General features: G+C 39.7%; 1 protein-coding gene across 5 annotated transcripts in view; it reads right to left on the reverse strand.

Moving 5' to 3' along the window:
* Positions 1-14,645, reverse strand: part of NEK7 (NIMA related kinase 7) — an 86,242-nt gene that overhangs the window by 52,389 nt on the left and 19,208 nt on the right. For 4 of the 5 annotated variants that reach the window (XM_081010798.1, XM_081010797.1, XM_081010799.1 and 1 more), the window contains 2 exons: positions 8,786-8,871; positions 3,833-3,973 (listed from right to left, as the gene is read on the reverse strand). In XM_081010798.1, coding sequence (XP_080866924.1) covers positions 3,833-3,973; positions 8,786-8,842 — 198 coding nt within the window. In that variant the 5' untranslated portion in view covers positions 8,843-8,871. The remainder of the gene's footprint in view (positions 1-3,832; positions 3,974-8,785; positions 8,872-14,645) is intronic. The other variant, XM_081010800.1, reaches the window with a different exon arrangement.

The following is a 14,645-nucleotide window of genomic DNA, read 5'->3' on the forward strand; positions in this document are numbered from 1 at the left end:
ACGCAGCACAGCATTCTATCTGGAAAATGTGAAGAAATTGTGGCAATGGGATAGAAATAGAAGAGATATATTAAAGGAGGATAGAAAGTTGCTGAAGAGGACACCAAAAAGCCTGAGAGGGAGAAGCAAACAGGGAATGCGAAGATGGGTTCAAGTTTTGTTTTTGTTTTTTCATGGAGCCTTAAGCCAAAGGCAAAAAATCAGCATGGTGAGGTGGCCGTTTACATGTTGCAGATGGGGTGATGATCCTTAGAGGTGGTGCTAAAGCTGGGAGCAGTAATGGGATTAAGATGAAGAACCAAGCAGAAGGGAGCAGAAAGATGGACTAGCCCTCTTAAAATAGAAAGTCTCCCCCCATTAAATTCTCATTTCTGAATTTATTCGGCATTTATTTCTCTCAGTCCAACAACTAGACTTTTGAAGTCTATAAAATAAGTCAGTTAATTCAAAAGGATGCTTCTTTTGAAACACTCCAGCTACAAGCTTTTTCCCCTGCAAAATGTAATACTGCTCTTAAGACCATTGGTGTTTGATCTCAGAGAGCAAATAGACTTTTTTATTCAGAATGTATGAACAGCACTCCGATCTTTGAAAAAGTAGTCTCTTTTGAATCGTAGAACTAAATGTTTTCAATATAGCGTATTTAATAAACCACAACCTGCAGAACCATAAAGAGCTTTGGCAAAACAAACAAATAGAATTCCCTACAAATGCAAAAGCAATAAAATGATTACCAACCAGGAAAGTAAAATGGCCATAGTTTTTTTATAGCATAAAATAGAACTTTCTTCCTTAAGATTAATTAGTTCTAATTTAATCCTGAAGAAGCAATTCGCTGACAACGCACAATGAATAATTAATCCATGTGCCAGATAAAAAGAATCCTTTTATGATCTTCTAACACAAGGTATTAAGAGTTGAAATGAAAGGGGAAATGCATGGAACTACTTAGGGCACAAAATGCAATGGAGCTTCTGGAAAGAATTCTAGCAAAACATTTCACCCTAACTCCCATGTAGACCAGGCTAGCCAGAAGTTCCATAATTGCATGCATTCTTAAAATAACAACAACAACAAAATAGTTACTGTTGCTGGGCAATTCAAAAACCTATTAAATTCTCAAGTTTAAAAATAGTACAGTAACAAACACACACACAAACTACAGTCTTCATTTAGATACACTTCTTTTGACATTTACGCTGCAATTTAACACTATCCTGCTTCCTTCTCTGCTGACCCTCGCACCCTCTGGCATTTCCATATAATAAAAGAGCTTATATTCTGCTAGGTAACTTTTTTAAAGATGGACGCTTTGAAACATTAACATGGCCAAAAAATGTTTAGGAATCCGAATTACTTTAATGCCCCACGGACTTCCAGGCAGAAAGCATGCTAGCAAGTAATATAATGCAATGTAAATTTTGAAATGTCGTTGTTAAATAAAAGACAGCATTTAATCCTAATCATAATTGGCCCTGTAAAGTATTTAGGATGGGGTGCAAGAGCCACTCCACCCAAATTTCATTAAGATATACGGCAGTGTGGGAGCAAGCATCACAAGCTAGCCCCGGGTGCCTTGTAACAGGGTGGATTTGCACAGGACAGCAGAAGGACTAGGAAATGACTCACTAATACAGATAACGAGTCGGGACTTTCCACTGTTGTGAAGGCACTTTTCAAAAGTTACTCATTGTAACACAGTGCATAGGACTTGGGAGAGATAAATAACCCACAGAAAAAAATGAAGCAATACTTGCAATACTTTAACAACATTAAGGAAAACAATCCAATCTAACAAGGAAAACCTTGCAATGAGACCTTGCAACAACACAGACAAGAGAGATCCCTTTCATTGCTGCACTCACGGCAAGTTTGGAGAGAGCAGGAAGGGGCTTGCTAGCCCTTCTTACGCTCAAGTAAGGTCAATGTCTCCCATTCAAGTGAAGAAACTTATTGCTCTAGAACAGCCTTGCCCAACCTAGTAAACTTCAGGTGTCCTGCAGTACAACTTACATCAACCACAGCTAGCATGGCCAATAGTGGGGATTGCAGTTCTAACCATCTGGGGGCAATCAGACTAGGGAAATCTGTTCAAGAAGGTCCCATACTGTAGACTGTGCATAGATAATACTCTGCAAAGAAGAGCCTGTTATGTTTTAATGGCCTTGGTACTAACATTTGGCACAGTAGGGTTTCTGACAAGAGTCAATGGACTGGCTTTACTTTTAAAAAAACGTTGCACATCTCTTTTGAATGCATCTCTTTAACATTTGTACTTCTTTTTAATGCATTTCGCTAATACAAGCTAGCAGTTCAAAATCTTCTGCTCTGGAATGAAGCTCATTCTTTTAAAAACAGCACACAGAGACTGCAGTTAGAGGCAGGGAAGGGAAGGGAACACATGCACAGCCCTTAAAACCTGGCACCTTAAACTTACAGCTTCACAATGCCACATGAAGAGGACAGAGGTGGTGCTATTGTATTCAGGGTTAGAAAAGCATTCATAAATCCTTAGGTGGCAGCAGCAGAAGCAGTACAGCCAGCCTTGTCATCCTATTTTTTTTTAAAGGCTCAAGTCTGAAACATTTTTTGATGTCTAAAGTTCATTGCACAATAATCAGAGAGCCAAGATATTTTGAATCCTATGTCTGTTACAAAAATGTTAGATCTTTCTTCCATTTACCCATTGCATAGCATCATAGCCACCTATTCCTACTCAGGACTTGGCTGCAGGTTTCGAAGGATATCTTTGAAGGATATCTGGTGAAGACAGCAGCCGCAGTGCAGCAATCCATGCTAGGCAGCCTAGAGTCACCATTTATATTTCCCACAATGCCCTGGGGTGACCCGGGGGCCATTGTGGAAAATTTAAATGGTGCCTCAGCAGCCTCAGGACAGGTGTCAGTGCAGCAATAAGCCCTGACAGAATCCTGATACCACAGTTGCCTGCAGGTGCCACATGCTGATGCTAGGCTTCTTCAAGGCAAGAACTGCCACAAAAGTTGTGGCTGGTGAATGTTAGGTACAGGTACCATCAGCCAAAGGCAGCACTTGGAAGTAAGAGACTTTGCTGCCTGGGTAGATCTCTGGGTAGTGGATGGTGGATAAAAGTCCTGTGTGAACTGGTCCCTGTTCTCAGTTTGGACCATCTTCACCTGGCCTGAGAGCACAGGACACAGAATGACTCCAGCTATGAAAGTTGCTGCTACCTAGAGAGCATCAGAGTGGGGGTTGTTGCTGTTGCTCGGAGTCAAAATTTAGTTTTGCAGATGCTTAAGTTATGTTCTTGTATTTTTATTGATAGATCTTATTAAGAATTGTTATCAGTGAATTGTACAATTTTATTGTACTTTTATTAATATGAGAGTAGCCAATTTCTTATGTGATTATTTATATTTTGTTATGACTTGTGTAATCATTTTGATGTTGTGATCTGCTTCGAGCATAGTGTACTGTGGAAAAGTAGTATAAAAATAAACAATTATGATTATTGTTTTTATAAAATGGTATTTCAACAATTAGCAAGGTTCTAAAACAATGCTAACTCCAATTGTTTTAGAATCAGCAGTGGACTTAGTGATAAGAGGCAGAATGAAAATGAAAATATAAGGATCCACAAAAGGGGGGCAGAGAAGTCAAAGGGGATATGATGTCTGTATTTTGTTTCTTTTTTGTTATGGTTTGTGAAATGAAAAATGCAAAAATAAAGTAAAAAACCCCACAAAGGTTCTAAAACAATGGTTACCTATTGACTTATATATAAAACAACATTAAGCAACCTTACCAAAAGCAGTAGCCAAGTTTCTCATTGCATTGCTCAAGACATCCTTACCTGCACTTTTTTTAAAGCTACTGGCACACCGTCCAACAAACATGTGGCTCTGTAAACTTCACTAAACTGTCCACGGCCAATCTTCTTTTCTATTCGGAAGTTTGCTAAAGTATTGTAGCCCATGTCGGGTCGTAAGGCTTTCTGCAGTCAAGGATACAAGAAAACATAAGGTATACTTTACATACTGGAGGAGTATGTGCAATCATACTTTCCCCCCTCCCAACAGCCATGTGCTTATACCATTAGCTTTAAGAACATGAATGTGAGATTGGCTGCACAAAGTACAGAGGCTTTAAAAAGGCAAGTATGTGTGCACTGGCAGAAATAAGCAGTACTCAGTCACAGTGTTCGAAAAACTATATGGGTGTATTTGTTCTGAGTTTCCTTATGTTTGCTTTGGAACTGCCTAGGTTCCTAACCCTGGAAAGTCAGTATGCATCCAGTTTGGAATGGATTCTAAGTTACTGGGTTTGAAAACTGAGAACTAACCCTTTCCTAGCTCCACCACATCACCAAGTGTCTGTGTGTCAACACTGCACTGTCACTGGTTGGCAGTTTTCTTCTAGACTCAACCCAAGGTCCTGACTTTGAACTTCAAACCCTTAAATGGTTTTAGGTTCCAATCCTCCCAAAATGTTCCTAACCAATAGCTTCAAGATTAGGTAGGTGCACTCAGAAGAAGGCCTTTTCAGTCTGTCAAGAGAGATTGATACTGTTCCCAGGTGAGGACTGAGGACAGTTTTATTTGTGGGGCTTTTTAAAATCATGGTTTTATCTGCCTTCATATTAAACTGTTGTTTCTATTGTTTACTTTCTGGGTCACATTCTAATTAGGTTTTATGTAAAGGTACCTTGTGTACTTTTTGTAAAAAGGAATATAAATGAATATTAATATTTATACACAAATGCAATTGACAAAAATAAATGAAAATTACATCTAACCCTATACATGCTTACTTAGATATACATCCCAGTGAGTTCAGTGGGGCCTATCTCCAGGTAAGTGGGCATAGGATTGCAGATAAGAGTTCCTGTCAGTGGCACTTAGACCTAGAGTCCTTCCCCTACTGTCGACAAGTCCTCTGACAAGTCAGACTAGGGTGATAAGTCGTGATCAATAACACTGTTTGTTCCCATTTCACCTGATATCGTAAGTATTCCTTTTAAGGATTCAGGTCTAGTCCTCATATTGTTAAAATATACATGTATAGTTGTGGATTTTCAAGAGAAACATGATCATGTATGTGCTTCTGAGTGTCAGCCAATTTAACAGTGTCTACATAGTTCCTAGGCGTAAGTGGACATTCTAGCCAAGAGGTATGAGAAAACTTCCTAGTGTCCAGTACAGATGAGGAGAAAAGGATGGGAAACCCAGGCCAAATTACTTCTGAAAATTGTAGTTGAAGATGGATTAGTACTGGCCTGGAATCAGAGCAAGTTCTGTCTGCATTGAAGGCATGCACCTGCAATGTTATCTGTGACCAATGCTTTATCTACTACTGAGATATGGAAACTGAGCAACCGTTAACAGATTGCTTTAGAGATCTGGAAATTGATGCAGAAATGCAGAGTTCTAAGATCCACAGTTCTTGATTATATTTAACTGTTTGTATTCTGAAGTTGGATATGCTCCATTTGATGTAGAATATATACCTGTAACTGGCTTCTCCTGTTTTTGGAGGAGACAGCAAAGATTGTTAAGAAAGAAAACCGAGAGACAGTGATACTCCAGGTTGTTCTCTGTTCTGTATCCCAAGCATTTTATATTTCAAAGTTTTGCATACTTTTGTGACATGCAGCATCCAAACAAAAACAGTAACAAAATGAAGGACGGCAACAATTTTGTCATTTTGTGCCCTTGCATTTCAATTTAAAAGCAAAAACAGCAGCAATTCTAAATGCTGTAAGTACTCAATTAGTCTTCTTTGAACTGCAGCGGGTGTTAGAAATGATTCTAGGGCTTTTGCCTCCCCGATGCTCAGTTACACAATCAAAAATAAATTATTGTTCCTTAGAAGCACCTACATCCAAATACGTTGCTGCTTCGATAGTGATGGTATTGCAGCAATTCAGCTATGTATATTCAAAGTGAAGCCTATGCAGATTTAATGAGGTTATCTGCAGCATTTAGAGTAAAAACAGAGAAACTTGGTGGAGTTCTCTCTTATTATTCAAATGTTCACGTTGCAGAGAACCAGGAAGTGGCTTCATTAAGCTACGGGGTTTTGTGGTTGTTTAACCAGCATATATTTCAAAATTTGAATTAGGAATTGCATCCTCTGTCTGCGCAGTAACTTGACAAACATTAGCGTGAACTACTAAGGCAGTGTGACAACCGCATGCTGAGAGCAAAGTCTCACTAATGTGTTTTGGCATGCAGGTTTGTAATCACACATTTACATATGCAATGACCTACATTTGCATGTCAGATCACACACTGTCTGGCTTTATTAAGACTGGGCACCTCCCTGTGTTTGGCGGCCAGAGTGGCGAGAGCGGGCCAGAGGGCGGTGTTTTTTTGGCAGTTGAGGGATGAACTGCCACCAAGGATTAGACTGATATGGCCTGAGCATTAGACACTTCATTAGAGGTAATCTGTTTAACAGTGGGCAGTGTATGTAAACTTCACAGCCCATTTGCAGCACCTCCCCCCCTGCCTCCCCAGCCCCAATGGCCTTTCTTCAAAGGGCAGTGTGGCTGACTGACAGCTTGTCTCATCTGCTCCCTTGTCTTGTCATACAATTTAGACGTGGAGACCTGACATGAGAAGGAACATAGCTGCACATCTCCCAACTATCACCCGGGCCTCCCTCCCAGCCACTATGCAATTTGGGAAAGCAATAAACTCATGCATAATGGGAGCATCAGTTGGTCAGAGAACATATTACATACATTTTGGTAAAGATCACACTGCATCTTAGACCAGCACATTAAAAAGAAAAGGAGTGGCAACAACTTCTACATCTCAGCTGGGGTGTTGCTTTTGGCATAACATAATCCATCTATTGAGCTAGATTATCGGGGCCCTAACCATTCTCTCCCATGTTCTGGGCAGACCCAGTGCTGGCTCCTTGCAAACCGCAGTTTGCAAATCAGAAGGCAGTCACAGGAACATGCTTTGGATTATTTATTTATTTTATTTTGTTGTTTATTAAACATATATCCCTCACCTTCCATCAAAGGAGCCCAGGGCAGCAACATGTCAATGCAAAAATAATGCAGTTAAAACTTCTAAAACAGTTCAAAACTAAAAGCATTCACCTACTCACAAAGCTATTAATTTCAGTGTTCAAATTATTTCAGGATTGGACACCTACACCAATGTGAATTATGGTTAATGCTAGCCTGGGTGGGTTCCCTTGTAACCAGGTCTAGAAACAAGGGTGTTTAGAAATCCTGGTTATGACAGTACCTTCAACTGGTATTTTGGTATCCTCAAAGTGAAGATGCGCACATACAAACACAGTGTGTGGACGTACATCAGACAGTCATGACTGGCCAAAAAAAAGTGCACATCATCTTTGAAAGCATACAACTCCCCATCACACTTTTTAGTGTATGGGCGACAAACCACTGGTGTATAGCAGCGGAACATGACTACCACCTGAGGTGTAAATAGGCTCAAATTCCAAAGCAACAGCTGTGCTGAAATCTGTGAATGTTAACAACTTTCCCACTCCCCGTTTGTAACTTAAAACTTGTTATGTATCAGAAAAACATTTCATCCTTTTAATTAGACTGTTTTTCGCTGCTGTCCCGACACTCCGCTGAAAAACAGGGTTACACAAACTCATTCTTGGTATGCTTTTCGAAATCCATGAAGAAACTTTGTTCTGCTACTGTTTCTTCGTTTACTTCTGAATACATAATTTGCACTGACGCAATTATGATTTAGCAAACTGCATTCTCTCTCAGGTCACTATTTGATATTAGCATTCCCATGGAGCTACACAAAAAGATTATATGATACAGAAATTTGAGTTGTACTGGCACATCTGCGCTTCAAATTTTAAGGGATGTTCTTACAGAGCTGTCCACCAGCTAACTCCTAAAGCTCCTACTGGTGGCCTCTCTACCAATCTCAGTCACCACCAAAGGGTTACCCAAGAACCATATTGCCCTGAGGGGACAAGATAGAGCATCATAGAGAGGAGCTCTAGCTTCATGACTTCCATCTGAGATAAATTGGTCGTCCCTCAACAACTGGGTGGGGACGTGGGTGGCGCTGTGGGTTAAACCACAGAGCCTAGGACTTGCCAATCAGAAGGTTGGCGGTTCGAATCCCCGCGACGGGGTGAGCTCCCGTTGCTCAGTCCCTGCTCCTGCCAACCTAGCAGTTCAAAAGCACATCAAAGTGCAAGTAGATAAATAGGTAGGGAAGGTAAACGGCGTTTCTGTGTGCTGCTCTGGTTCACCAGAAGTGGCTTAGTCATGCTGGCCACATGACCCGGAAGCTGTCTGCGGACAAACGTCGGCTCCCTCGGCCAATAAAGCGAGATGAGCGCCACAACCCCAGAGTCGGTCATGACTGGACCTAATGGTCAGGGGTCCCTTTACCTTTACCTTTACAACAACTGCCACCACAGGGCTTTTCAAAATCCAGCTTACCTTCAGGGTAAAGAGGAGAAATGTAGTTTTGAAAAAGGTTTTTCTATTGTTGTTGAAGCTAGACTAGTGCTTATTGCGTTAGTGTTTCTACAAGAACTGATTTGTGATTCACCTTAAACATAGTATAGTTACAAACAAACAAACAAACTGGAGTCCAAGTTGCAACAGTAAAAAAAAAAAGGAAAGAAAAAAAATCCATAGCACCATTCTAGGGCTACAGTATGTAATGGAAATGAACAGAATAACATCGGCAAAATGTAAGTCAGAGTAAGTTCTCCGGGCTTTTAAATTCTGAATTAATGTACCCCTTCCTACCTAGTCTGAGCAACTAATGCAATGTCCTACCTGTGGCTGAAATTGAGGAACAGGAGGGCCTGGCATGCCTTGAGATTGCTCATCCATTGTTTCAAATCACAACACTTTCAAGTGACCTGTACAAAAATATGAATGACCTTTATAAAAATACGACACAATGAAATATTTTTGAATATAACCTTCCTCTTTTGTTTTATTTCCATAGCATCATTAGCTTACACAGGAATTTACAGAGCAGGACAAAGGACTTTACCATCTATTTATATGGCTGGTATGTTTTGTTGTTGTTGTTTTTCCACTGATGTTATGTTTTTTGAAATATTAATGTGTTATATGAATCCCCCCCTTCCCCCTCTGCTATTATATATTGTATATTTTTCTTTGAGGTAAGTTGCTTGGAAACCTTTGGGTGACAAGCGACTAACAAGTTGTTTTTGTTGTTACAGTGTCAGACCACAGAAATATGTAAGCAGGGGGGAAATGTGTGCCCCTGAAGTTACATTTGCATGGTTCATGTAGGGAAAGATGAGGATTAAGGAGTTAAACTAAGGGGTGGCCTATTATGTCCTCATACATTCAAGTCCATTATGTGACATGAAAATACTCTTTAAGTCAGAGCTTTACCAACTTTTCATGTTGGTGACACGCTTTTTAGACATGCATCATTTCGCGACACAGTAATTCAGTTTTGCATCATTGCGCAACACAGTAATTCAGTTTTACTAGCAAACTGGAGGTTAAACTAACCCCTTTCTAGCCCCAGGAGAAGCGTGGGGAGCGTTTGTGCGATACACACCAACACATTGCAGCCGACACTCTAACATGTCGCGACACACAGTTTGGAAAGCTCTGCTTTAAGTGGTCAACCTTCTGAGGGCAAGTTCACACATGAATGCTCATGAATCAATGAAATCAACACTTGCCTGACAAGTGATTTCCAATCTTTTCAGACCCACAACCCACCTTTAGCCCTAACATTAATTTGGGGACCCATTTCTTTCCTTTCTTTCTTTTTTAAAACCATATAACTGTATATAACATACAACTGTATAGCAGTAGTGCTTCTGCTGTGACCCACTTAGCTGAGGCTGCAACCCAACTCACCAGCTGTAAACCAATGGAAAAGACAGTCACAGATAAAATAATTCCCCCCATATATATATATATTACTCATTTACTATCTTTTTTTAATAATAAAAAAAACAAAATCAAAAACCAAAATTCCCTTTAAAAATCCTTTTTGTCAAATGTGCATTTCCCAGGAGCAGAGTGTAAGAGAAGATTAGGACTCATTTAAAAGAAAGAAAATTGACTACATTTTGTAGCCTGTCATTTTCTCTCAACATCGCTGCTTCTATTCATGTAGGTCTGAGATCAGAATCAAATGTGAAAGCATTCTGATCGATATAAAAAACCAGCTAGCTACAAAGAACAAAAAAGCTTCTCTACAGATCCTTATTAAAACAAAACCAAAAATGCAAATATTTTTAACCTAGAAACGCTGAAGGAGTCTATCCAACTGGGAAACAGCATCAAAAGGAAAACACTTTTTAACAGACAAGTTACTTAAAAAATAAATAAATTAAAACTGTTTCCTAACCCAAAGTTTTGGACATAGTGTAAATCATCTTACTTCTTTAAATGTCAGTTTTATGCTTTTTCTCTTTCCAGGAGTTTTTAAGCTGTGGAAATCGTTCAGAATAAGGGAAACATCAATATTTTGCCCTTTTAACTCTTAAACCAGAAGCAAAGCTTTTCTACAGAACTGTTCTTATAGGTCTTTGCCCTTTGTTGAATAGTGGCAATAAAACTGCTCCATAGCAAATGCTTTTCCCATCTACTTTGCATCTCAAAAATAAATGTCGCTAGCATTTTTACAATGAATTGAATAGCACACATCTTTAAGATAATAGCTGGTACAGAAGCTGAATTTACCATCCATACAATCCAGCTTCGTTATGCATTATCTTTGTCCTGGCTGTCATGTAACAGTTTTTAATTCAAATAACAAAAGCTCCCCTTTAAATATTTCCCTCCTCTTAAAAAAATAATAATCAACTTTCAGACTAGTTTTCAAACTGCGTGCTGAGAAACCCCACAGGTTCTCTGGAAACTTATCAGACGATCATTCAATTAGAACATCGTGACAGAGTAACTTTCTTAAAGATCACTACGCATGCAAAACACTATCAGATAGGTTTTCGAACACATGGTTTACCCTGTCAGTCATGTAGGTCAATGGTGAGTCCAACAAGCCCGGCTAAAATCCCACATGTACTGGGAGACCACACCTTAGAAGTGACCCTAGAACTTCCTGCAATCTAAACAGGTTCTGCTACAGATACAGAGGGCATTCAAGGAGTAGGGGGCAAGGAATCAAAATGGAAAGTGTTCTTGAAGGTCAAGCTATAGTTTCCAATGCTCCTATTTTAGACTTTTTGGAAATTACTGCATCCCATTCATACATACTGATTCACTTCCTCAGTGCCTGCTAAATAAGAAGGAATAGGTAAGGGCAAACATTGGCTTCAGACTTGGCACAACCAACACTTTAAAAAATAATTCTGCCCACTTATTCAAAAGCCTAGAAGTCACAATCTTTCAAAGGACATTCTGTGTATACCCTCTGATTACTTTATAAATGGGGAGGGTTTTACCAAGAATCTCTTAAACATTATTGTACCCTTTAATTCCTAACTGACAGGAACACCAAAGATTTAGTAGAACACCTAAAACACAGAAAAAACTGAAAGTGGCGATAAGACCAAAATATTGCTGGCAGCGACATTTTTTTCCACAACGCTTGGCAAACACACTGTTATTTAGGATGCATGATGAGGTCAATGTTGGCAACTCCTTGCAAGATCCCAACAAGTTTTTGAACGTAAGGCTCAAAAATACAAAGAAGTCTTAGTGCAGTAATACTACATTGGAAAAATTAGATCTCTGTCTAGGCAAGTCTGAAAAAACAACACAAAATTTAAATGCCCAAGCAGTCTGCAGAGGAATTTAAGGCCACAAGTGTCTTAAACTATGATGTGGATATCACTAATTGGATCTGATACCTTATTATGTAAGCTTGCAGTAATAATCTCACATTTCTCTTTTAAAAAATCTTAATCAGGAAAGAATGACACCAGTGTAGCACAGCAGAACAAGTGCTAGACTTTGGGGGCACCTGGGTTCAAATCTTTGCTTAGCCATGATGCTACCTGGGAGTCCTCCAGCAAATTTCTCTTGGCCTGACCTACCACACAATATTACTGCTAGCATAAAATAAGATAACCCCATGTCAACTCCAACATGAATCTTACAATATTATATGTCTGCCACTAATAACATAGCTGAAGACTATAGTGAGTTTGGACAATTCATCTCAATTTAAGCTGAAACATGTATGCACCTGTTGCTTTCATGCACACCAAGTGTTGAAGTTTGCTTACTAGCTCAGCTTATTCCAAAGCTGTTAACCATAGTTTCCCAGATGAAACCGCAAGCTATGAAAGACTTCCTGGTTTGTTTGTTTGTTGGTTGGTTGGTTGGTTTGCTTCCTTGCTTGTTCATGTGAAAGGAGGAGCAAAAGTCCACGCTCAGCAAGAAAGCCCATTAATATCTCAGCTAATTACACATTTACAGATACAGTTCTTTTAAATTTCTGGTTTAGATACAATATAAAATAGAAAGAAAGAACTTGTATAGGCACAGAAGGCAACAAAATCAATTCTCACCATTTAGCTGTATTCTTAGCATTTAATAGATGGAGTTGATTTCAATTTTCTGCTATAAAGAGGTAGACTAATATTTGAACTAAACAACTATCTGTTAACTCCTCTACCTTCCCATTATCATACATATTAGAGTAACACCTGTACAAAGCAGCTATGCTGTGTAGTATGGCAGACTTACATTTTAGCAAAATAAATACAACAAATAAGGCGTGCGTGTTGTTAATTCCTTCATTGTTTTCGCAGGTTTGAGGACGATGCTTTGTATTTACAACTTGCCACTAGCAAATCACAGAACACATTTTATTACTTCTGTTTTACATTTGTTTTAGGTAACCTGTTGATTTTCAGGCTTTCTTCAGCCAGAAAACCCTTTTCATTTTTGACTCGTTAAGATGGAGCAACTTGTTACACCGTACCGCCAACCACTGACACAAGGATCACACTTGACGTAACACTGGAAACATACAAATGCATATCTCTATCTTTCTCTCCCCCCCCCCAAAAAAAAAACAAAAAAAAAAAAACTTGCAGGTAGCAACCACTAGACGATGCAGCAGATCCAGATCAGGACCTCATATTGGGGAGAGAGAAATTCAGGATTCTGGTGAAAACTGCACCCCTAGAGGCCGTTTGCCCTGATACTAAAGACTTACAGGCACAAAGGCTATTATCCCATATGTTGCACCTAATCTTAGTTCTGCTGAGTGTACATTACCAACTTAGGTCCATCAATTTCTTTGCAGAACTCAGATATAACCCTATGTATTTTCAATTGTAATAACTAGTATTGCAGCACAGAACACATCCAACACCCTTCTGTAGCTGCACACTGCAGGAAAAGATCAGTGTTGAGAGAACCAATATCTTTCAGGGGGTCTTGCAAGTTTTACTGATCTTACCACTGAGGAAGCCATGTCCAGGTTTCACTTGGGGAAGTTGGGAGATTCCCAGAATGCAATGCCACCTATCTAATCCACATATTCTCAACATTCGGGTTGCAGGTCAAAGCTAGAGTATCGGAACAAGGGAACAAACATATGCAACCAAGGCTAGTCCCCGAAAGGCCCCTAACTACTGATTTTAATCCATTTGTTAGGTTATAAATTCTTTGGAGGGGGGTGTCATTTTCTTTAAAGCTGCACAGTGCAAACCATGCAGAGAACATGAACAGTCTGGAGGCATTAGCCCAACCTAAAACATTAAGCAGCACTCTTAAAAAGAGACTTCAGGGGTTTTTTAACATATTTGCATGCAACCAAAATTAAGGCTGCACAATTACTGTGCTTACACTGGGGAATGGGTTCTCAAAGTGACTTGAATGTCTCAACATAATTTGGGACAAGCAGAATTGTATTTGTTTCCAAACCTCATTCTTACCCCAGGAAAGTTATAGGAAATTTAAAAGCACTGGGGATGAATGTGTTACAGACTGCTTACGATTTAGTATCAGTTCAATGGTTGTGTTCTCTTCCTTTGGGCCCACGGGGCCAGCAAACACTTATTTATCATATAATACACATACTAATAGTGATCTCAATGTTCAGAGAGTCATTCCTTATGCAGTGAAAACAACACCATCTATGCATAAGAGGGAGGCGTCACCAGGCTTGGGGGAGCTCATATATTTGTGTAAGTACAAAGAAACTTTGGGAAAGAACCCAAAGGGGGACACACCCACCCACCCCAAAAAAAGCTTAATGGGCATTGAATATGCCTCATTGTTACAAAAGACTGGATCACTGTTGTGGATGGTAGGGGACTCGGAAAACTTGGTGGAAAGGGAAACAGAAAATCCTGAACCTAAGCGGGCCACGCTGCAACATTTTGTTGCAGGTACCACTCATTTATTTTGTAGCCTATCTTTGTTAAAAGATGTAATTCAAATCAGCACGCATGAAGCACTCGGGTGGTCTCCTATCCAGGGAGTGCCCAGACCCAGACCTTCTCAGGTATCACTTTTAATAAATGCCATTAGAAGAAACACCTAGCAGCTTTCTGCCCATCTTCTGCTATAAACGTATCTATGTTCCATTCTCAATAGCAATAGTAAGACAAAACCAGGTACTGCAAGAGGGCAGGCCTCAAAGAAACAGAGGTGCTTCCTCTTCCTTGAATTTAGAGCTACCGTGTGAAACAGTGAGCAGTTCTGATTCAGAGGCCCA

This window comes from Podarcis pityusensis, assembly GCF_964106645.2.
Source record: "Podarcis pityusensis genome assembly, chromosome: 6".
Lineage (NCBI taxonomy): Eukaryota > Metazoa > Chordata > Lepidosauria > Squamata > Lacertidae > Podarcis > Podarcis pityusensis.